The sequence below is a fragment of the Acartia tonsa genome, chromosome 1 (genome assembly GCF_053477335.1).
Source record: "Acartia tonsa isolate MP-2025a chromosome 1, ASM5347733v1, whole genome shotgun sequence".
NCBI lineage: Eukaryota > Metazoa > Arthropoda > Copepoda > Calanoida > Acartiidae > Acartia > Acartia tonsa.
In genome coordinates this window covers 29,350,113-29,373,965 of record NC_137260.1, presented here as the reverse complement: position 1 = coordinate 29,373,965, position 23,853 = coordinate 29,350,113, and the positions used below count along the sequence as shown (strand labels likewise).

Genomic DNA, 23,853 nt, shown 5'->3' with positions numbered 1-23,853 from the left:
GTGAAGAAACGGCGGCGCAACCGCCGTTTCCCGCCGTAATTTTTGTTGCCTTTTCTCGGCGGTTTTCGGCGGTTGCGCCGCCGTTTCTTCACAGTTCCATATTGTACCCCTATAAAGCAACTGCCATGCAAAATGTCAGACCTGTAACTCTTTTTTTAGTTGAGTTCCTTTGACTTTTAGTTTTGGTTTCAAAAAGTGTCACTTTCGCCCCCCCCCCCTTTCTGCTATTAGAAAGAAACAATGGAAACTTTCTGCTATTAGAATGACAACAATATATATGACGTTCAATCATATCAACTTATTATTAAATTTACACATTAATAAATGTCCATATAGCAAAACATAACTTGAGAGATCGTTTTTTGAAGACTGAGTAGGATTCAACATTTTATACTTTAGAACAATGTGAAAAACTCATGTCTTTAGACAATTTAAAAGTTACATTTCATGTGGAATTGATAACCCATCTAAATGATCACAAATACAAAACTAGTTCAATATGTAAATAAAAGTGTACTGTGTTTTGTTAAAAAAAAAATTTCATTAATTTTGGTAAAAATTATTGCACACTTAATTGAACTTTTCTGTTAATATTTAACGTAAAATAAATTTTTTTTTTTTAATTCTTAATTTATATGTTTGCTATGGAACAAGGGGGGGGGGGAAGTTTTGACACATTTGCGTAAACAGGGAGTATAGGCTTTATCTTTGGACTGAGAGGATAGGTTATTAGGGATAAAATCATTCTTATATGATGAATTTTCCCAAGTTTTAAGATTTTTTGGATAGGCCTCCAGGTTCCGGAGCTCCAGGCCTCCAGGTCCTCTCTGTACAGGTAAAAATTAGAAAAACAATTTTTTTTTTGAAGAGTTAGAAGTAAACCTATGAAACAAAATATGCATATTTTTGAATGTTATTCACATATTTGAAGAAAAAAACGCATATTTTGTTTCATAAGTTGACTTCTAACTCTTCAAAAAAAAATTTTTTTTTTTATTTTTACCTGTACAGAGAGGGCCTGGAGGCCTGGAGCTCCGGAACCTGGAGGCCTATCCAAAAAATCTTAAAACTTGGGAAAATTCATCATATAAGAATGATTTTATCCCTAATAACCTATCCTCTCAGTCCAAAGATAAAGCCTATACTCCCTGTTTACGCAAATGTGTCAAAACTTCCCCCCCCCTTAGTTGATAGAATGTTACCCATGTACTTATTACATTACTTAATTTATTTATTAAAGCTGGGGAGCTAAAGCGGTGTTTATTTCTATATACAAATTTTGGGGTGAAGTAGATCCCCCCTTAAAATGTTTGAAAATAAATCAGATTTAACCATCTCAAAAAAAAACTTTTTTTTAAATGGGGGGGGGGGGGGGGGTTGGCGAAGTAATAACGGGATTCTACTTAAAGCCACTAACATATTGGTTCTTTGAAAAGTTTTTATTATATTTTATGATAGGTGAAATCAACTACCTGAATTCTATTCTATACTTTTTTTCTTTGCATTCATATAATAGCTATTTCATCATTGTTCATAGTTTTCAAATCTAACTACTGCGTCATCCCGAAACTAGTTTTTTAGGCCTAGTTGGAAAATAGGCCTGGAATAATATTTTCTTACGTTTCCCATCCCTTATCCCTGATTCTACGTGGTGTGGTGATGCTATTTCTAACCATGTTATCAATATCTTTACCTGGGCAGGTGACATTGGTAAAGGAATAATGGTACAAACAGCCATACAACGAGGTGATGCTATTTCTAACCATGTTATCAATATCTTTACCTGGGTAGGTGACATTGGTGAAGGAAATGATGGTAGAACAGCCATACTACGTGGTGATGTTACTTCCTCACACTCATCTAATACACAAATACGTTAGGTATTCATAAAAAGATTTAGGAATGTTAATGTTAAAGTTAATTTTATTTTTTTTAAAGATGAATCAGGATATTATTTATGGATGCAGGTAGTCTAGATATGATAAATTTTTAAGTATTCATTCCTGGATCAATAGCACGAAGAAATCTTGACAAGTCTTTGGCCAAATCCCAAGCTCCTTTATCTAAGGCAGCATCCAAGAGTTGTGTAGCATGCTGCTTAGCTGCTGATGCTGGTTCCAAGGATTGTAACACTATTAGATAAGAAGCAGCTGTAGTTAATTCATCCTTGCTCATGCATTCTAGGAATAATTCTTTAGCTGATCCAACAGCTGCAAATAGATATGGCCACAAGGCCACTTCAGTCTTGCGAGTACAGCGAACTACTGTTTCACGATACACAGGAAATGAGCGGATAAAATCAACTATGGAGGGCAACAGGGCATCAGGGATAGGTTCCTTGCTTGTGGCCTCCTCTTCTAGTACTGAGTGAAGCAACAATTCAAGGCTGTGTTGGAAATATGGCAGATCTAGGCAACTTTTAGCAATTTCCCAAGCATGGTTGCCAAGATTTCGTCGGATAAGCTGTCGCAGCAGCTGATGTAAATAAACTTGACTAACACGTTCTAGTGTACAGAAAGGTAACTGTGATGGTCCAACTTGATTTGATGTGAACAAGTGCGTGTCATTCTCAACTCCAACAATAATAGCTTGCTTGAACAAAATACATAATGGATATATATTTTGTAGAGGAAAATGTAACATAATTCTTCGCGCCATAAATGTATGATGGGAGTCGTCATCTTTTGGGAAAAGCGGGAGCCAAACTTTCATCCCGGCTGACCCACAATAAAGCCATAGGGACAAAGTCAGGTGGGGCTTTGTACTGCAGGGCTGTCGGGGTAACCAAACCTAAAATAATAAATCATTTAAAAAAAATATTTTCCTCTAACATGTTTTATTAATTTCCTACACACATTACACAATGTTTCTTTTATAAAAATATCATCAGTTTGCATCTAATTGTACAAGTGTGGAAAAAAAACCCGAAAAGGGAAGAAAATCAGATGGGATTTAAAAATATGACAGATTTCAAACCAATCTAAAAAATTGTGGTAAGTTAAGTAGTTTTCGCTATCAGTTCTAAAAAACATATGTTCTATTGCAGCAGTAATATAAAATAACAATGAGTAACCTGTTCACATTGTCCAGCTAAAACTGTAGGGGCAGAATACAGAAGTTCATCTGTGTTCGTCCTTTCTCGCTGTACCAGTACAAGTTTACCACTGACGTTCAATATTAAGGAGGCTGTGTCCTTACTCATTTCACGTTCTACAGATTCTCTTTCACTCTCCTGAATTTTTGGAATATAAGTTATAATACCTAACAATTTCTACAATGTTTTTAACAAATATTTAGATTGGAAAGGCTTCGAAACTGATTATAATCCGATGGGTTAAATCTGGATATAAGCCATACTAAAAAATCATGTATCGTATTATAGACAGTTATCCACGATTAAAAAACAAAAATGAGATTTTTCATTTTATTATCTGCGGAAATCAGTCTATACTATGTAGCGATACATAAATAATCTACAGTATTAACTAAGTTATTTTCATATAGGTCAAGATACTTATATTTCCATACCTTTTTACATTAATAAATCAAAGTGATTGGTATTTCAATGCGAAAATGTTGAAAACACAGAGAAGCAGATAGAATGGATAACGCTTTGCTAGTATTTCTGTATTTACACAATTCAGAATAAATTACCTTTCTTTGTCTGAAAGATTCAGTTCTCAAATGTGAGAGTGAGACAGAAACAACACAAGCAGGATGGATGGACAATAATCCAGCATCTACACCTTGAAGTTTTCTCAGTAAACATACGCCTAGCAAACAAAATTGAAATTTTTTTAGTTCAATTAGAAAAAATAAAATAAAATGCACTAACACTTCAGCCCAAACCATAAGTTTTAATAGCGGATAAAGCTTTTTAGAAATTAAATGAATATCAGAAAAAAACACGTTGTTGAAAACCACGTAAACAATGTTGCCCTTCCACCAATAAAAGCGTGTCATACACAAAAAATAAAGAAAATAAAAATGTCAGGGTTAAGGCACCTAAAAAAGGAAAACATATTTTTTTAAAGCAAAATATTTTTTTTGGGTGTCATATCCCATCCATTAAGAGCAAAGAAAAATAAGTGAGAAAAAAAATATTTTCATATTTAGATTTCCAGTTTCATTTGAATTGAAGAAAATACTTAATACATCGAGATTAGATATTTTTTACTGTTTTACCGGCGATTTTGTCATTAACTGAAAAACAATGCCAAAATACAAACCATATCATAATATGGGCATTATGTTTACAAAGACTAAAAAGGCCATGTGAATAATCATATTTGTTGACATAAGGAAGGGAAGTGTAAAATTTCCAGTTTTATTCCTTCGTCCATTCATGACTTTTATATAACAAAAGAGCAAAGTGAAGAATAAAAAAAACAAGGACAAAAGTAATCTGAGTAAGACATAATAGGTTCAGGTAAGATACCGAGAGGTTAGTGTCCTCTTTTCTGAATGAATGATCAGATTACAATTGTCCATGTCTGTTTAAATAGTGCGTGCTAGGCAGTAGTGGTGGTTTGTATAGTTACCATTAGGCAAACTATTATCTAGGTGGCCGTTTATACGGGTCCCGGGATCTAATTTACATTGCTCTCCGTTTGGCGCTGAAAACAACCATAATTAGGGACTATAATCTTTCAAGAAAATCATAAAGGTATATTTCAATTTTGTTATCATGTAAAAATAAATATGATAAATAATGGACATATAGTATTTCTTGTAAACCAAACACATGGCTGACCCGCAGAACCAATGACTGTTTAACATTCATAGAGAAGCTATATTGATGAATATTTACATTTGTGTAACATTAAATGTGAAACTTACATTCTATATACTAATATGTAGAAATTGTACTATAGTAAGTTAGTATAGTGCTCTTACTAAGGTTATATTATTAAGAATATCAAGCATATTTAATCACGAGATAACTTTGCATATCTTTTCCCCTAAAAATCATTAAGGCAAAGGGCTTTTTATCAATAATATCAATGCAACACAGAAAATAATGCGATGATTCAACAAGACATTTAGAGCAAAAAATAGTCACACTGTTTTCAAAAGATGAAGTATACCATTTTTATATATTTTACTTAAAAAGATTTATTAGGTACTTACTTTTATTTCCTGGTTCAACGTAAATTTCGAATAATGAAATATGGCTGTTCGAGCAATACACTATCATTCTAAATAAAAGATAAAAATTTTCAATTATATAGTTCCTTGAAGCTAATGACGTAAACTATTTAGGTTTGACTCTAAAGTGAAATATAAAACAAACCCTGTCTCTTCCTTTATTCCATCTACACAAAAATAAAAGGTTAAACTTTTACAATTGATTGAAAGATTGGTACTATTAATGGATAATTTGCCACTAGTTTTTTAGAAAAAGGCAGGAAAATGTCCATTATCCACCCAAAGAGAATTAAAAGGCTTTCATGAAAAGGACAACCATTTCTGAACTCTCTTTTATACTTTAGGATTACAAACTAACCGCTTTATTGAATAATTTTTATTTTGAGAGATATAAGAATTTTGAGCTGACCTATTTTCTAGTCTGTTAACTAGCAATACTTGAGCATCAACGACCTCTATGGTGGCGTAGGTTGTATCTAATCTTGTCTCTCGAGGGTAGATTCGTACCTCATCCCTGTTACTAATCAAATTGTAACAACCTACAAAATGTGTTAATGTCAAATGTTACTTAAATCTAGAGATTGATATTTCGGGTTGTTTATATTTTTTCCGTTTCTTATCCCAAAAATACAATAAAAATTGACAACTAATAAATTTAACTTATTTGGTAGCTAAACATAAATTCCCCAAACTTTAATCAAAGAATAAGATATTTGCGTCCAAAAACTTCTTTTGTATCATTGCAAATTAATTTAATATTAAAGTTGTTATACCAATGATGAGAAAGTCTTGGTACCACAACAATCCTCCAGTAACCACAAACTCCTTCTCTTGGGATTCATTTCCAAACATTTTCCATTTTCTAGTAGCCAGAGAATAATGGGCAAATCCTGTTCTGCCAGCTACTGCCAGTAAAGTACCTGTCTCATCCATTCCTGTATATCTAAAAAATATAAAACTTTTGGTGTAGAGGCTACTCTAAAAATTATACGAGTCGTGTCTATCTGAACAGCTTCCATATCTTACATGTTATTTTCTTCATACACAAATATAAACGACGGTATTATATTGTTCAAAAATAAGATATAAATGTACATGTTTTTTTTTATCTTTTTAGAATGTTTATAACTGTACTAGATATTGGATAGCGAGAGCAATAAAATAATGCAAATTTCACGTTTCTATCCCGAAAATCCCAGGATATATTTTTTCTTTTCTTTCCTTACCTAATTGGCCAACTTGAGCTGATATAAGCATGGGGAATGGCAATTGTCAACCATTGTTTGCTCACACTAGACTGTGAGTCAGCTGCCAATAAAGAGTTTTGCAAGGTTCTCTCAGCGCTCTCCTCCTGTGTAGGTACAGTCGCGTCCAGATCTTGGGACAGAGTGTCATTCTCTGTGGTGTTTAGGTACAGTCGGTCTTCACCTAGATATACAAATAGTGGCATAGCAAGAAATATAAATTTTGTGGTTTATTGACTACATTGATCTCATAATAATTGAAGCAGAGTTGCAGAAGAGGGGTGTATGTACGTGACAGATTACCTACTTTAATTTACACTTTTGAATGGAACCCAACAGTAATATTGATGGGAAATCAAAATATAAACAGTTTAAAAGGATATATATTTTCAATAAGATAAATGGTAAGCTTGTGTAAACTAAGAGGGCTATCCAAAGTAAGAAACAAACATACCTTGTAAATATAATTTATCTATGGAGCTCATGGCTGGATTCACTGAAATTGGACTCTTTACAAACGGAATGATGTAAACATTATCTCCAAGTTGAGAGGGAATTTCTTTCTTTGTTTCTTCTCCTTCCTCCTTAAAAGGGATAGTTGCATGAAGTGCATTTCAGAAAAAATATTTCAAGCAATAGTTACAAATATACCATCAATCATATATAATTTTGTATAACCATAAATAACAAACAATTAGATATCACTAAATTAGTGGTCGTACTGGTTTTGTGAAGCTAGTCATTTAAATTGAATATATCACAAGAATACGATTTTCAAGTCTTGATATTTTAAAACTACTTGGTAGAAAATTGAAATTCTTTCAATTATATGCCCTATAAAAGGGGGGGGGGCGAAAGTGACACTTTTTGAAACCAAAACTAAGGGTCAACAAAGGAACTCAACTAAAAAAAGGGTTACAGGTCTGAGATTTTGCATGGCAGTTGCTTTATAGGGGTACAATATGGAACTGTGAAGAAACGGCGGCGCAACCGCCGAAAACCGCCGTTTCCCGCCGTAATTTTTGTTGCCTTTTCTCGGCGGTTTTCGGCGGTTGCGCCGCCGTTTCTTCACAGTTCCATATTGTACCCCTATAAAGCAACTGCCATGCAAAATGTCAGACCTGTAACTCTTTTTTTAGTTGAGTTCCTTTGACTTTTATTTTTGGTTTCAAAAAGTGTCACTTTCGCCCCCCCCCCCCCCTTTGGTTTAAACAAAAGAACATTAAAACATATCAAATTCATGTTCAAATGCATTTCTTGCAACTACCCCTTAATTAAATAAAATTACTTTTTTTCAAGTGTTCTAAAAAGATCGCTACAATACCTATTACATTTAGATATAGAATTCGCTTTTCGTCACTAAATATTTTGGTTTCAATAACTCTTATGAAGTATTGTGGTGAACGGACGAATCTATTGTAGTCATGAAGTAGCTGTGCAAATAATGATGTATACTGCCAAGGTTATTACCTTAGGAAATGGACAGAATTCAGCATCCTGCTTGCCTGTGTATCTTCGCTCTGAAGAATTTATAATCCATAGCTGATAACCTTCCCCTGACCAATCCAGGTCCAATATGTTATAAGGGGCCTAACATATAAATATTTTTATTTCATGTGGTTATTAGAAGAGTAACTAAATTGAAATACATGTTTTTTAACATAATAATTCACAATTTACAGATATGCTAGAAAAAAAAGATAAAGTAAAAAGTTAGAAGGATGGTTTGATACCGGTAACTGCTTAAAGAAAGTCTACATCATTAGAAGTGGATTGATTTGAGATTTATACTTTCTTTAGCCTAACCTGTTTAATAGGATCTGTAATATTAGACCCATGATCCCAGCCCAAGCTGCAAAGGATCATAGTTCCGAAGGTAGACCAGAGGCTGAATCCTCCACCTGCCCACACCAGAGCTAGACACATGCTGTCGGGTGTCCATCTCAGACCTAATTAAAATAAAATAATTCAATAAACAAGTTAAATAAAAACCATCCCAGGACCTTTTAGAAGCTACCATGTAAAGGAGATGCATATCGGTTCAGCAGTTAGCGAGATCCTTAGGTACATACACACACAACCTGTTACTTTATTATAAGGACTAGCGGCTTCGCCCCTAGCCTCTAGGGGCTGTGCCCCAAGAGGTTTGATCAACCTAATTTTTCGTATTTTAGATTTAAAAAGAAAAAGTAAAATTTTTTTTTTTTTGCGGGGGGTATTTTCCATTTTTTAGGGGGGTTGTGGGTGTCCCACCCCCCAAAAAAATAGCTTAAAACCATCACAGGACCAGTAGGTATATTCCCTGAAGAGTAGAGCCCAATCGGTTCAGTGGTTACTGAGATCTTAAGCTTCAGACGGACAGACAGACGGACAGACGGACAGACAGACAGACAGACATCGTTCTACTTTGTATTATAGATAAGAAATTTTAGGCAATACTGATGAGTTATCCTCTTACTTGCAAAAAAAGGTAAACGGTCAATAATATACCTGACTTGCAAAGTTAAATATTTTAATCTTCCACTAAAATATTACAAGCGTCCAAACACTGGTGTCCTGGATAGGAAACAGGTTTTTGTTGAGTTACGTATGACAAGACCTATATTTCTATGACCGGGCGCGTATGACGGTTCAGCACATAACTTTCATTAAATCACAGCTGATCATTTTTGTGGATTTTTTTGAAAATTACTTTTTTAACCAGATTTTCATAGTTTTTCCCCAAAAAATCACAATGTTCTCATATTTACAGCTTAGTTAATCTAAATTTATTCAAAGAAAAGTATAATAGATGACAGCTGACTATGTTATTATCCATAACAAGATCTTTCAGAATCAATTAACTAATCTAAGATTTGTAGTCTAGAAGTTGGATAAAAGTTATTTGAAGTTGTTTTATTTGAATTAATGTATAAACAGTAGGGATGGGAATCCGTCGAATTTTTGGGCCGGATTCGGATTCCGGATTCTGAAGGAATCCGTCAAAAAAAGTGACGGATTCTTGCGGATTCCGGATTCTTATTTTTGGCGGATTCCGGATTCGGATTCCGGATTCTAGCAGTATTTTAAAAGGCCGTCCGTCACAGGGATAGCTTTTTTCGTTAATTTATCACTATGTTACTTGGTTGAAGCCTTGATTTGTTTAAAGTGTTGACTTCCAGCATAACTAAAACATTTACATCACATTAGTAATTATTAAAATTTGTTATGTAGAAATTTTTTTTTATCTTTGCCTTCAAACATAGGGAGTTGTAAGAAAAAAGACGGTAATTTTAGCCTACCAATTTAGAATCCGGAATCCGCTATAAAAAACGGATTCCGGATCCGGATTCGGATTCCAAAATTGGCCGAAAATTGGGCGGATTCCGGATTCCGGATTCGGATTCCGGATCCGGATTCCCATCACTAATAAACAGTTAAACAAAACTTAAGTTTGTTTTGGTAGTCAACCCAAAAAAATACTCACTTGTTAGGTCCCTCATGCATGCCTCATGAATTGTTATAGCATAGTTCCTGGCTGTAATAAGATGTCCCTCTGAGGTTCCACCAATGAAGTTTAAACTAACATGCTTCAGAATCAGCAATGATTCTGTATAAAGTTTTCCTTGTAATATTGACAAGCTATCTTGCTTAATATTGGTTCCTTGCTGACTTGATGTCTAAATAGTTCCTGTGTTATTGTTTGTTCCTGCTCATCATCATTGGAAACAGTTAGTTCAGTATTGTGGCTGCTTTTAAAGGTTTTGATGGGTTGTGGTTGCAGTTGAAAGGATGGTGGTTGTGTGAAATTCTTGCCAGTGTCAGACACAAACTGCACCATATTCTTATTTACTCTGGCCTTTAAGGTATTCAGGTAAACATTGTAACCTGAAAGTATTGGGACAGGGTGGTTTTAGCTGTTCTGGGTAATGAGTTTGGATCTACTGCAGCTCAATGTAAAATATTTCTGGTAATGAATGCTTCCTGGTTCATGATGTTACAGTAGATGGCTGTTCTCAATGCAGCTTTTCCAGCAAACAGTAGGCTGTCCCAGCTGGCATTACTAAATATGGAACTGCAGTAGAATATCAGGGACTGGCAAATTGCTTTTTATGTATTTACTATGACTTACTTTTCTTTCCCTCTGGTGGAGAGAGATTAAAACATTTTGTTTAAGGGTTTAGTTTGTTTCTACGCTCCTTAACAAGATGGTCAATAAAGAAAACATTGTCACATGTAACACCTAAGAACTTAGGATGTCTGACTTATGGTACTGTTTCAACAATGACTACAGTGCCTGCTTCATTCGAAAAGGTGGTAAAGACTATTGTAGATGATTTGGCTGGAGAAATGAATGGGTTCTGACTTTTTAACCAATCATTAAGAACTGCTAAGTAAGCTTTTATGTCCTTGACATAAGCATAAATAAGGGGACTTATGCTGTTGGAGTTGTCAGCAGAGAAAATTAGATGTAATTAGAGTGAGGTGTTGGCATTTATGAAATTTACAGTTCGAATAGTATATGGTATAGGATCCCTCCTTGTAGGTCAGCATGTTCGGTAGATTTGTATGCATAGTTAGATCCTCTGATAACAACTAATTGTTGTCTACCACTAAGGTATTCACATAAAAACGTTACATGTACTCATTCAAGTCTAGTGCATTAATATTATGCAGTAAAACCTCATTGTTTATTGTGTCAAAAGCCTTTGAAAGATAAATGGCAACTGGCACTGCTCTGATAACTGATTTCTTATTGTTTAGGCTGTTGTTGATTAAGATTATAATACTATGTAAGGCAGTGGGGGTAAACCTGCCTGTGTGAAAGCCATAATGTTAGTCTGCAAGTTTAACAGCATCATTCAGGTAGGGACGAATCATGCAGGCAGGATAAAGAAGTGAGACAGGGCAGTAGCTGGAACACTAATTATCAAGTTTCCCTGGTTTCAGTAATGAAATAATTTTACCAGTCCTCCATATGCTTAGTGTCTAGAAATGATTTACTTGTCAATACTACAATGAAAACATTGTACAAAATCATTGCTGATTCTGATTTCTTTAAACTTTTTTGGTGGAACCTTAGAGGAACCTTGTATCACATCCAAGATCTATGTTTTACCTACAAATCTTAGAATAGTCAATTGAGGTTATTGATCTTGTTATAGCTGTCATCTATTATACTTTTTTGCATGAACTTAGAATAACTAAGCTGAAAATGTAAGAATATTGTGATTTTTTTGGGAAAAAACAATGAAAATATGGGTAAAACAGTAATTTTCAAAAAAATCCACAAAAATGATCAGCTGTGATTTAATGAAAGTTGTGTGCTGAACCATCATACATGCCCGGTCATAGAAATATAGGTCTTGTCATACGTAACTCAAAATAAACCTGTTTTCTATCCAGGACACCGGTGCAAAGGTATTATACATATATTAGAATTTTATTGTAAATTTTTTATCGTCATTTGTTCTTTATCAACGGTATCTATGTTACCTGTGACGGGACCCGGACAGCCAGGATAGTCCTTAGTTGGCAACAGGAGCTTGTGTGACACAGTTAATCCACCTGTACTCTCATCTATGGCATACACGATACCCTAGAAACATAGATTAGTGAGTAATACATTAAGTTATATACATATATATTTTAAATATTAAAATAAAATATAATTGGCAAAAGGTTATTTTCCCCAAATAACAGTAGGCACATTACCTCGAAACGTTAAGAGGATTAACAATCCCCCACCCCTCTCTTCATCTCTTATTTTAACTTTTTTTTAATATGTGTTAAATTAACTTTTTTTGTATACCTGAGAATTTGAGCGTCCAAACGCCATGAGCCGGAACTTGTGATTAAGAGCTGTACAGGTGATGTCATCTGCACCTACGGCCCATATTCCCTACATTGTAATTTGTGTTAGTAAGGCCTGTATGAAATCAATGTGTAGATATGCACTAAAGAAACGCGCAACAAAATGATAAGTTAGTTTTAAAAGTCGCACCCTTTCCCCTCAAAATCCAGATGAATTATTAAATGCTCACAAAATCGTTAGAGAAAACAAATATTTGTCTTTTTATTTACAGAATGCTAATTGCTGTCGGGCGGACAAAGTCCAGGGTGGGCATACAAAAAACCCACCCAGGGTTTTTTTTTAAAAACCCATTAAAACCCCCATAAAAACCCTTAAAACCCTGGGTTTTTGGGTTGGGTTGGGCTGGGCTTTTTTAAAAAACACTGGGTTTTCCCCACCCTGACAAAGTCAGTTATGTAGTAGCTTCGATACTAGACAGATGAAACTAATTGAACTTAAAAACATATATACTGATTAATACCTGTACAGAATTTGGATCAAACTTGAGGGTAGCCGCGACAAGAAAAGCAGCCCGCCCGTCATTGAGAACAATGGAAAACCCGCCAAGAAGTGGCGAATAAGACAGCTTTGTAACGTATCCATGATCAACCAAAGGCACAGCTGAAAACAAAACCTTTAATTAATGCTAAACAAAAGAAGTAAAATCTTAAGCACAAATAAAAACATCATTTTCTTACAGCCAAGGCTTAATAGTTTTAAAATGAACTCGGGTTTTTACCAGGGATATGAAGACAAAGGTCGTTTTGATGTACATCCTCAATTATGATATTGAAAATTAAATCTAAGTGTAAGCTTTAGATACCGGTCCACTGTACCCTAACTACTCTTGGTTTTACTGAATAAAGGGTAGCAGAAAGAAATTAAATGAGGTAAGATACAGAGATGTGTACCTCGCCTCTAATAATCTTAAAAGAGTGGTGATGACACTCTTCTACACGCCCCTGGTTCAAACAATCCTTAATACTTACTATTGGTTCCTTATTACTTTTCATTCACTTTAAACAGGATCAAATTAGTATTTAAATTTTTCATAAATTGAATATTTAACTGTCTGATATTAACAATGTTACTAATCATAACTAACAGGTGTTACTTGGCTGTCTTTTTAGAGCGAATCTTTTCTACATTTGAGGTGTACCCGTCTATCCATATACTTACTGGTTACAATTGAAGGTATGGGCAAATATTAGAATCATTCCATTGACATAAATCCCAGAAAATATTCTTCAAAAAAAAATTTTTTTTTTAAAAGATGAAAATATAAACCTTTGCGGTATAGATACCTATTGTACTTGCTGCAAATATGCATTCATAAAAATCAATATTTTAAAAGTAAAATGGATCATGATACTATTAGGTTAAGTGCTTAACCTAAAAGTAGCATGTTTAACTTTGCTTAACCTAATGGTAACATGTTTAAAGGAGATGAAAAAAAGGGGGTTAGGTCGACAATGCTAGTTATATTTTTATTGAAAATGAGCTTTTTGTCATTTCTAAAGAACTTCAAAACCCCAAAAAACTTCCTGTATCTTAAACCAAATTAAACCAGGAAAACTCCTCCTACTCTTTTTCTCCCCCAGAGAAATTTTGAGTGGACAGATCGCTAAAATGATAACGCATTTTACAATTTGTGCAACCAAATTGCAATACAATATCATGTGTAATATTTAATAACATTTTTACAACTATTCAATACCATTACTAATAAATGTTTAGCTAACGAATTAATCTTAATTGTTTCTTTTATAATTCTATTAGTATCTCTATGAGGAATGAAGGGGGGATATTGAATAACCTATTAGTAACATTTATGAGTTTGCTTAACCTTTAAGTAACATGAGGTAAGAGCATAACCTATAAGTAACATGTAGTAAGTGCTTAACCTAATAGTAACATGATCCATAAAAATTTCCTATTTAATAGGTAAAGGCTTTTTTTCTAATTTGTATCCTTATGCATGTACCTATTAATCAATTTATTGATCATTTCTTTTTGAAAAAGCATCAAAAATATCTAAATATCTTTTAAAACATTGTTTTTGTACACAAGGGGGGGGGGGGAGTTTTGACACATTTGCATGAACCTGGCACCTAGGCTTTATCTTTGGACTGAGAGGATAGGTTATTAATGATAAAATCATTCTTATATGATGAATTTCACGAAGTTTTAAGATTTTTTGGATAGGCATCCAGGTTCCGGAGCTCCAGGCCTCCAGGTGGTAAAAATGAAAAAAAAAAAAATTTAAGTTACTAATCAACTTATAAAACAAAATATGCATATTTTTTCTTCAAATATGTGAATAATATTAAAAAAGATGCATATTTTGTTTTATAAGTTGACCTGTACCTTTAAAAAACTTTTTTTTTTTTTTCATTTTTACCTGAATGAATCAAAATTAATTTTAGCCTTCTATCGTTTACACAAGGAAATGAAACGGAAAGAACAGGGTGTGGGGATGGTTTCTTAAAAATATGATTAGTATTTTTCAACCATTTGAGCGTTCTCATATTACAACAAAATCAAAAAGATCTTGGTTACACGTAATATTAATAAAGATAGAAGGGTGGTTTCTTATTGATAATATTATTGGTATCAACCAACCATATGAGTGTAAATACATTACAACTAAATTATTAAGATATATGTAAGTTGTACTATAACTAAAGGGAGAATATTAATCGACCATACGAGTGCCTATACATAACTGAATTATGAAGAAATAGAGCTCTAGTAACTTATAAATTAGAGAAAATTTAATTTTACATAGTAAAAATAACTACGCTATCAAAAAAAAATATGAAGTTACTTTCAGTAAAACCCCTAATCTTGAGGTTCATTGTACTTAACACCAGCTTCACTTACTAAGCTTTCTGAAGTAAAGTGTAGAAAAGTATTACCGCATTATTTCAGCTGAAGGCACTTAGTAAAGATTAGGTGATACCTATTTTAAATTACAACTCTAGAATCAGCAAAACCCTGAGTTTACTTCCCCTATTCCATTAGGCCCATAAGAATATGGATATGAAAACAGCAAACATTAAATAGCATAGGCTGTAAATAGGCTCATAATAAGCAGACAAATATATTTATTTGTTAAAATCTTAACAATTTAAGTCCCCCAACCCCCCCTTGTATGAAGATTGAGCTAACAAATTACAATCAGCTAAAAATTTACAATTTCTTATATCATTTAATCCATTAATATATTTTTATCCCCAAATGTATTACTATTTGAATCTATTGTTTTATAATCTTTTCTGTTCCTTACTTTTTGCTGTTTTAAACCCTAACTACTGCAACGACCCACAGAAATGCAACTGCACTTTCCCTTTTCAACTGCAACTGCACCCCACCCCCATAATTATGAACTTATATCTTCTATCCCTCCCCTATATGATACTTTCCTTTGCAACCCCTCAAATAATAATCATCTTCACTCTCTTTCCCTTCTTATTCGGTGCAGCCTCGCACCGTTATAGTATGAAATTATTAGGTTGGACAAATTATCTATCCACCAACTTTTCAGCCAGTTGAAATAATATAGCATTATTTACCGAAGATATTTCTTCTTACACAGGTTGGTTAACGTATGCCTTCGATAAGATTGAAACTATTGGAAAAGAAAAGTTTTTTTTTTTTATCTCAATTACACCTATACTCAGTCACTTATATAATATTGTGTGTCAAAATTCTAATAATATAATTCATAAAAAAATCAGAAAATTGCACCACCCTAATCTAAGTGCATTCACCTTCCCTCCTCCCTATTCTACAGTAATCATCCCCTGTTAATGTAACTATTTAGGGAAAGTAATCTCAAGGTCGTATGAGAACATTGAACCCTATGGGGGTTCGTTAGACTTCCTACAAAACAACACATTTGCCGAAAATTTTATTTTGTTTCAGATTTTTTAACAAACGGTATTTTAAAAATATATGAAATTTATCACATAAAAATATAAAGAGAACTAAACTTCAGCCTATTTAAGTATGTTTTATAAACCAATGCGAGACAATGAAGCAGTGTTTCAGCTGTAAATGAAAAATTAAGGAATTGAAAACTTCTATGAGTGTAATTTGACTGAATTTTGAGAGCAACAAATAAGAATTAAAGAATATAATAAACATATATGTTTTATTTTTTTATATTCTTTTATTTAACTGAACAAGGAAATCTTGAGCTGAAATAAAAACATTGTTTAAAAGAAATCATATTCTAATTATCAAATAATTCACAATACCATATACCAAGAATCACTTAACCACAATAGGAATTATTTAAGAATATTCTTATAATTAAGCAAGCATCTTATTATATTATCTATATATTAAAGGTCAATAACCATAAGGGTGAGATATTAACGCTAAGGAAGTAGGGACACGTAAATGTATTGGAAAGACTAAACAGTAATAAAAATAAAAGATAATCAAATGTTACGATTAATGACATCATTTTTTTAACGATTGAAAACAAGTACATCTCCCATTAAGGGCGTAAAATAAAATATATTTTAAAGATTATTGAGCACATAAGGTAAATGATATTCTTTTAATTAAACTGGTGAGTAAATCAATCAAGCTAGGACAAGTATTCTCATGAAAGATAAATATTACGTGTATTTTGAACGTAAGTATGGATCTTTTATGTATAATGCTATCTGCAATAAATTTTCTTTATAGCTGCTAATGTATAACTATATATATCTTAAATTCTAAGATGTTTAGACAGTGGTTTAGTTCCAAATCGCCAGACAGTCGCCAACTAGCTGCCATGAAGATTATTTTTATAGACAGGCATAATAGTCTATATTTTTAATCATTATCTTATTTTGGTGACTCATTTCTCTCCTATTCTATAATGTAAATAATATGCACCTTATACTTTTCTATCAATGTCACAATAAATATGGTAAGTCAATAACCTTTCTTACAGCATATTTTAGTCAAGGAAAATGGATTGATGAATAAAAATTAAAGCATAAAGATACGTAGTATTAATTTAGGTCAGTAAGGGATGTTTTTCATTTTTAAATTTTTTTCTCTCTAGTTAGGCTAAAAATTATTTTCTTGTGAGTCATTTTGACTGGCAAAAAAGTTTAAAAAAAAAACAACCTTTCTTTAGATAAAATACCATATATTTTCATGAATAGTATTTTACATAATTCAGAATTCAATAAGGGGGGGGGAAGTTTTGACACATTTGCGTAAACAGGGAGTATAGGCTTTATCTTTGGACTGAGAGTATAGGTTATTAGGGATAAAATCATTCTTATATGATGTATTTTCCCAAGTTTTAAGATTTTTTGGATAGGCCTCCAGGTTCCGGAGCTCCAGGCCTCCAGGTCCTCTCTGTACAGGTAAAAATGAAAAAATAAAATTTTTTTTTGAAGAGTTAGAAGTCAACTTATGAAACAAAATATGCGTTTTTTTCTTCAAATATGTGAATAACATTCAAAAATATGCATATTTTGTTTCATAGGTTGACTTCTAACTCTTCAAAAAAAAAATATTTTTTAAATTTTTACCTGTACAGAGAGGACCTGGAGGCCTGGAGCTCCGGAACCTGGAGGCCTATCCAAAAAATCTTAAAACTTGGGAAAATTCATCATATAAGAATGATTTTATCCCTAATAACCTATCCTCTCAGTCCAAAGATAAAGCCTATACTCCCTGTTTACGCAAATGTGTCAAAACTTCCCCCCCCCTTAATGCCTACAGCATTTTTAAAAAGAATTAGGTTCTGAAACAGTACTTCTAAAAAGACTTTGTATCACAACTGAGTTTAAACTAACTTAAAATAGTGAATCTTTCGTGTAGATTCTTTTTTTCACATTAATGAACAAATATACTGTAATATTTACACATTTCTTTAACTTAAAGCGTGTTTTTCATTGAAAACATACAACTAACCAAATTTATTACAATTACCACCCCCTCTTTAAAAAAGTAACTAAGGTAAGGCGGGGTGGTTCCAGGAGCGGGGCTGAGTCGGTTTTTGTTACCTAACTTCATAAAATGACATTTTTCTCCATGTTCCTATCGTAGGACAGAACAAAACATAAAACCAAAGTTAATATTAGGGTACTTATTAGGTCGGACAAATTTTTTTTTCTTCACTTTTTTTCAATAGTTCTTAAAAAGATTGAGTTGTAAAAAAACTGGTAAGAATGTAAGTCTTCGTGGGCCTTAATAAAAATTCAATGGGCTATCCATTCCCGTTGTAATCAAACAAACTTATTTAGTTTAGTCAGAAATTAAAATCTTGGAGACGGGAAAAAGTCGGTTTTTGATTTTATACTATTTTTTAAGCGAAGCTTTTCTTTAATTAGGGTCGGTCCGTACGTCCGTCCGTCCGAGATAGATAGCTTTTATTCGTTAATTAAGGCATGTTAGAATTGTCCTATCGATTTCAAACTTTGCATGATTATTCCTGTAGTAGTTGGGTACGATTTAGAAAGCGTAGCAACTCTATAATCATTACCAGAATGTCCGTACGTCCATTTTAAACATGTTGATTTTTTTACTTTTTTAACAACAAATTTTCAAGTGTTCTATTTATCCGTTTGATCTGATTTTTGGTATATTGATTCCTGGGACAACAAAGAACAATATTATAAGCGAAGCAACAATATAATCAAGTCCAAAATGTAAGTATGTCCATAAGCATTATCCTGTTTTTAAGCAGTTTTTCAACAAATTTACTTACAATTTTGATTCGACATTTATACATTTATGTTCCGATTTTCTAGTTCAGATACTATACAAGTGTTAATGTCCGTTTGTCCTACCGTTTCAGTGCTTCGCTTTTATGGATGTTGTCATCCTTGTTTTTTCTCAATTCTATAAAAATTTTAACTATACAAAAAAAGTGAAATTTCTCGCACTTTGAAAAAAATATTTTTTTTCATAGAAAGAATACATATCTTTATAATGGTCTTGGTTTCATTTAAAAGTAATATTTTTTTATCCCCTTAAAAAACGAAAAAATTACCGACATCACCCCACCTTACCAAATCCCATTATTCCTGTGAATCAATTTGCATGCAATATTATAAATTTTCTTCCATAGTCCAGATTCCCTTTGAAACAGCGATAGTGAATACTGATTATTAAAATAAAATAATTAGGGTAGCGTGGGGGTAATTGCGGTAGGGGGGGTCAATTCCGGTCACCCCTACCAACTTTTTTAAAATTCCAAATAGGCCGTGTTAAACCAAAAATTGTAAAAAAAAAAACAAGGATGACAACATCCATAAAAGCGAAGCACTGAAACGGTAGGACAAACGGACATTAACACTTGTATCTGAACTAGAAAATCGGAACATAAATGTATAAATGTCGAATCAAAATTGTAAGTAAATTTGTTGAAAAACTGCTTAAAAACAGGATAATGCTTATGGACATACTTACATTTTGGACTTGATTATAGAGTTGCTTCGCTTATAATATTGTTCTTTGTTGTCCCAGGAATCAATATACCAAAAATCAGATCAAACGGATAAATAGAACACTTGAAAATTTGTTGTTAAAAAAGTAAAAAAATCAACATGTTTAAAATGGACGTACGGACATTCTGGTAATGATCATAGAGTTGCTACGCTTTCTAAATCGTACCCAACTACTACAGGAATCATCATGCAAAGTTTGAAATCGATAGGACAATTCTAACATGCCTAAATTAACTAATAAAAGCTATCTATCTCGGACGGACGGACCCTAATTATAGAAAAGCTTCGCTTTTAAAAATGGTAAGTCCTAGATTCCAGATTCCCTTTGAAACAGCGATAGTGAATACTGATTATTAAAATAAAATAATTAGGGTAGCGTGGGGGTAATTGCGGTAGGGGGGGTCAATTCTGGTCACCCCTACCAACTTTTTTAAAATTCCAAATAGGCCGTGTTAAACCAAAAATTGTAAAAAAAATGGTAAGTCCTAGCGACCTCATGGTTTTTGTAAATGAAAACTATGGCCTTCAGTTATAATTTGCAATTGGAGGTGTTGTTCCAAGTTGATTTTTTCATAAATTTTTGTTCATTTAAAAAAGGTGGGGATATTCCGGTCAGCATCTTTTTTGTATAAGAGGGTGTTTGCGATTTTTTATGAAGAATAAAATTTTTTTTTTGACTAGTTAGAGTATAACTTATAAAACAAAATATGCATCTTTTTTAATGTTGTTTGCATATTTGAAGATAAAAGATGCATATTTTGTTTTATAAGTTGAACTCTAACTAGTGAAGAAAAAAAAATTTTATTCTTCATTTTTACCTGTCCAGAGACAACCTGGAGGCCTGCAGCACCTGAACCTGGAGGCCAAATCCAAATTTTTTAAACTTAAGAAAAATACATCCCAAAAGTAAACTTTATCCCCAAATAACCTATCCTCTCACTCCTAAGACAAAGCCTATGCACCCTGTTTACGCAAAAGTGTCAGAACTTACCCCCCCTTAAATGTTTGAGAAGTACATATAAAAATAACAATTTCAAGCATCTGACATAGGAACATAAAATTATTTTTTTATCCTCTTTATTTTTGCAATAGTATGAACTAACAATGATTTATCTGTTTGAAAGTCCCAGTCAGCTTGTGATATTCTTGATACAAAAGTAGATATGAAGGCCATATAATAATGTAATCAATATCTACAATAAATCCTTCTTCCAAGAAATATACATAGTTTAGATTGATAGTCCTAATATTTTTAAAATGTTTTATTTATCTGCAAGAAAAATTGCATTTTCTTGGCAGCAGTATTTTTAAAAGCGAAGCTTTTCTATAATTAGGGTCGGTCCGTACTTCAGTCCGTCCGTCACAGATGGATAGCTTTTTTATTAATTTAGGCATGTTAGAATTTTCCTATCGATTTCAAACTTTGCATGGTGATTTCATTAGTATTTGGTACGATTTAGAAAGCGTAGCAACTCTATAATCATTACCAGAATGTCCGTACGTCCATTTTAAACATGTTGATTTTTTTACCTTTTTAACAAAAAAAATTTTGTGATCTAATCATCCGATTGATCTGATTTTTGGTATATTGATTCCTGGGACAACAAAGAATAATGTTATGAGCGAAATAACTCTATAATCGAGTCTTAAAATGTAAGTATGTCCTCCATAAACATTATCCTGTATCAAGCAGTTTCAACAAATTTACTTACAATTTTGCTTCGACTCTTATACATTTATATTCTCATTATTCAGTTCTGACACTATACAAGTGTTAATGTTCGTTTGTCCTACCGTTTTAGAGCTTCGCATTTATGGATGTTGTCATCCTTGTTTTTTGTTATATGCATTACCTTTTCTGATGAGACAGTTCTGTTATATTTATCAGATCAGTTGTCATTGTTAAAAACTTAAGTTTTCTATTTTAATATATTATGTAAACTAAAGCCTTTTTAATAAAATTCTCATAAAAACATCCATTTCCTAAAAACGTACTACTAAAGTTTAATAATAACCCTTTATCATAATTGCTCACTAACTAATTAGATTTTAATATGTTTGAATCATATGATTTGATAAAAGTACAAAATATAAGAATATTTAAAAATGTTAACTTTATTACGTACAATGATTATTTATGGAATTTCCCATTGAAGAATTACTAGCATAACTATCTCTATGCGAGTGTCAGATGATAATAAATCGATGGATAATGGAAAGAAAACGAAGTAGCGGGTCTCGTCGTATCTTCAAAGTAACTTTACTCCTATTTCCAGCCCATGCGGGGCAATCATTAAAATTTACCTAACCTTACATAACCTATCAAAAGCTACTGTGAAAATACGACGAAACCCACAACTCCGTTTCTTTCCATGATCCAAATGAAATAACTGAGGGATATGACAATTGAAAAATAAAAGATGAAGTAATCATATCCATCCCTCAATATTGTTGAACTTAGGGTTATTTTCTATGAAAGATTGATTTTGCTTGACTCACCCCCACCTCAAGGACAATGCCTAAATTCTGACCATGCCAGCCTAACATGTTGCTTTTATCGAATTCTTAAAGGACACAACATAAAAAATACGTAATATTAGGGTTAGAAACTGCTATTAAGATATTAAGGTGTAACGACGAAGTGTTAAGTATAAATATTAAAAAACATCCTAGAAAGTTAACATGGAATAAATATAAATTTTCTCTTCAAATAATACATTTTTATCGTTAATTGTTTCATTTATTCAATTTATTAACATATCAAACGCTTAACAATAACTTAAGCTAACGAATGACAGAAGCAGTGTTGTGGATCCGCAAGGATCCGCATTATTTTGAGTCCAAGGATCCGGATCCTGGGGTATAAATTTATGGAAAAATCTACCTAAATTTATATAAAATAGTCACTTACAAATTTTGAAAATCAGACATTCTCGTGATGAGAGCCAATCTTTAAGGTTTAGGTTCAGACTTGAAAATTAAAAGTATTTTTGACTTCAAGGTTAAAGAATAAATATTTTTTGAAAAATTTGGTGATTTTATTTTTATTGTCAAGGTTCCGGATCCCACTGACCAAATTTGGAGGATCCGGATCCGCATACAATCAATGCGGATCCACAACACTGGACAGAAGAATGACATTTAAATTACAATTCATTGTCTCCTGAGTATTGCTTATACGCTTACTCTTTTCGATTTCATTCAACCCCTTCATATTTTATACCCTTTCTCCTTGCTACTCCTCACTTAATCCCCTGTGAAACTGATAGTTGTTATTGTTACAAAGACAAGGTCAACGCGGGCGTACCGAGACAGGTCAATGGCAAATAAAAAAAATCTTCCTTCATGAATTAAATATTCTTGTTTAAGAGGAAAATAGGAGGGTTTAAGGGATTTTTAATTTTTATTTATTGACTTTTTTACCGTTAAAAACATAGAATTGTTGAAAGCGTATTTTTCTAAAATTAGGGTAGGTTAATACGTCCGTCCGTAACGGAGAGGTCTTATCGTTTATCCAGGTATATTAAAATTAGAATGATTACTATAACAGTTAGGTATGATTAAGAAAGCAAGCAAATTTATAATCAATACCTGAAAGTTAAATGTCTATTTAAACCATGTTGATCTTTAAGAGAAATATCTTGTATGTTATAATCATCCCAGACTTTTGGTATATGGATTCCTAGAACCACTAGACATAATATATGGTGACGCCTATATAATTAGAAGAAAACAAGGATGACAACATCCATAAGTAGCGAAGCACAAAAATCGTATATACAAGTAGATTTAAAGTGATTTTTTAAAATTCAAGAATAGATTTATTGGAGAAAATAAACACAAAACCTTGGTTTATTTGTATGATGATGACAGTCAAAGTAAATTACATAAAAGATGCTCATAACAATGAGAAAAATTATTTTGATACTGGTTTGAAAGTTTGAAAATAGGACCAAAAACAATAAAGATATGGGGAAATATGTAAAACATATAAAAATAGCCAAAAGCCTGCGAAAAGACAGTTTGACCGCCACGATTGTTTACTTAAAACTACCGGAAATTTATTTTGATATCTATAACTGAAAAAAATCTTGAAAATCGGACCATAAACACCAAAGATATGGAGAAAAATCTGAAAAATAGAAATAATAGCCTAAAA

At 32.7% G+C, this 23,853-nt stretch overlaps 1 protein-coding gene across 5 annotated transcripts in view; it reads right to left on the bottom strand.

The window, feature by feature from the left end:
• The window catches only part of Rich (Guanine nucleotide exchange factor subunit Rich), a 41,534-nt gene that overhangs the window by 6,252 nt on the left and 11,429 nt on the right, over positions 1-23,853 (bottom strand). For all 5 annotated transcript variants that reach the window (XR_013882648.1, XR_013882649.1, XM_080172688.1 and 2 more), the window contains exons 8-21: positions 12,707-12,846; positions 12,184-12,273; positions 11,868-11,970; positions 8,199-8,341; positions 7,863-7,982; positions 6,847-6,976; positions 6,375-6,576; positions 5,922-6,091; positions 5,558-5,687; positions 5,131-5,198; positions 3,655-3,773; positions 3,074-3,232; positions 2,006-2,790; positions 1,784-1,862 (exon numbers count right to left, since the gene is read on the bottom strand). Coding sequence is in view for 3 of the 5 variants with exons in the window: in XM_080172688.1 (XP_080028814.1) it covers positions 1,784-1,862; positions 2,006-2,790; positions 3,074-3,232; positions 3,655-3,773; positions 5,131-5,198; positions 5,558-5,687; positions 5,922-6,091; positions 6,375-6,576; positions 6,847-6,976; positions 7,863-7,982; positions 8,199-8,341; positions 11,868-11,970; positions 12,184-12,273; positions 12,707-12,846 (2,438 nt within the window). In the remaining 2 variants the exon portion in view is untranslated. The remainder of the gene's footprint in view (positions 1-1,783; positions 1,863-2,005; positions 2,791-3,073; positions 3,233-3,654; positions 3,774-5,130; positions 5,199-5,557; positions 5,688-5,921; positions 6,092-6,374; positions 6,577-6,846; positions 6,977-7,862; positions 7,983-8,198; positions 8,342-11,867; positions 11,971-12,183; positions 12,274-12,706; positions 12,847-23,853) is intronic.